Below are 1,246 nucleotides of genomic sequence, written 5' to 3'. Positions count from 1 at the left end.
AACTTCTCCCCGCAGCGTGACCCCGTTGGCGTCGTGAGCGTCCACGGCGATGAGCTCCCCCTGGTATCGTCGCCACACCCCCGCCTGGCGTCTCCAACGCAAGCCTCCTCCTCCTCGCCAGCCTCACCGGGCTCCCTCCCCTCCACCCCGCTGACGGCCGTGTCCACGACCACGATGGATGAAGTCCCCAGCCCGCAGGCCTCCGGCTTTTCTCCCCGGAGGGACCCCAGCAGGACGTCGATGCCACCCGTGAGTCCGTCAGCGTCTGCGTCCGACATGATGCTGCCTCTGAACGGGCAGTCACGGCCCGTGTCCGCGGCCGCCAAGGAGTACACCGCCAGCTCGCATTCCACCACGATCCAGGTCGTGTCTAGTCCACAGTCCCGCGTCGCCAGCCCCCGTCACTCGCTCGCCAGCCAGCAGTCTCTGGCGAACAGCTCCCAGCACTCGCTCGCCAGTTTCCAGTCAAGAACCACTAGTCCTCAGCGCACGCCAGTCAGCCCCTCGACGAACGCCAGTCCCCAGCGGACTTCCCTCGGCTCGCACTCCCTTTCCCTCAGCCCCGAGCGGGGGCCGTCCAGTCAGCCGATCAGCCCCCAGCGCGTGATCGTTAGCCCCCAGCTGCCGCCAGTCAGTCCTGCAGGCGTAAATGTGGTCCAGGGGTCACGGCCGACCTCCGTCGTGAGTGTGTCGGGGGCGCCGCTTCCCCTGCGGAACTCGGTGCACTCTGTGCCTGGCACGCCCTCACCCACAGGTAGGTGGCTTCTTTGCGCTCCTTTTCCCATGCCTTCCCCCTCCCGCCATTTCTGTCTCCCTGTAGGCTAAATCAAACAAGTGTCCCTTTTAGCCATGCTCTTTTGTTGTTCACATTTTCCTCGGAGCAGCTGATTCCTGCCTGAATCCGGTGCAGCCAGTTTAGAGATCGAGAATTCGAGTTTTTTTTTTAGCATGGGTTTAGCTCTTACTTTTTAGGAAGTAACGATGGAAATCGTTTTCATGATTATAATATAGTATATAAATCCTCTTCATGACGATACTATACAATATTTGGTCAGCAGAGCAAGAGGGCAAGGGCGTCGTGGTCGTGGTCGGAGGCCCGAGCCAGAGCGACCTGAACCACCGGGACGCGAGTCAGCACAACCTGAGCCAACCGAGCCTGAGTCAGCATGGCCTACAGACCAGCTTACTGGACGAAGTCGTCCACTTCAGGTCGTCGATCTATCCTCCACGGGGCCCAGGCACGGGG

General features: G+C 61.2%; 1 protein-coding gene across 1 annotated transcript in view; it reads left to right on the top strand.

Moving 5' to 3' along the window:
• LOC119591374 (flocculation protein FLO11-like) overlaps positions 1 to 1,246 on the top strand; it is a gene marked incomplete at its 3' end in the record, with an annotated part of 85,043 nt that overhangs the window by 80,352 nt on the left and 3,445 nt on the right. Inside the window, 2 exon segments of the mRNA XM_037940116.1 lie at positions 16 to 754; positions 1,059 to 1,246. Of these exon segments, the coding sequence (XP_037796044.1) occupies positions 16 to 754; positions 1,059 to 1,246 (927 nt within the window).

Source organism: Penaeus monodon, chromosome 28, assembly GCF_015228065.2.
Source record: "Penaeus monodon isolate SGIC_2016 chromosome 28, NSTDA_Pmon_1, whole genome shotgun sequence".
Lineage (NCBI taxonomy): Eukaryota > Metazoa > Arthropoda > Malacostraca > Decapoda > Penaeidae > Penaeus > Penaeus monodon.
This window is presented reverse-complemented; position numbering and strand designations above follow the sequence as displayed.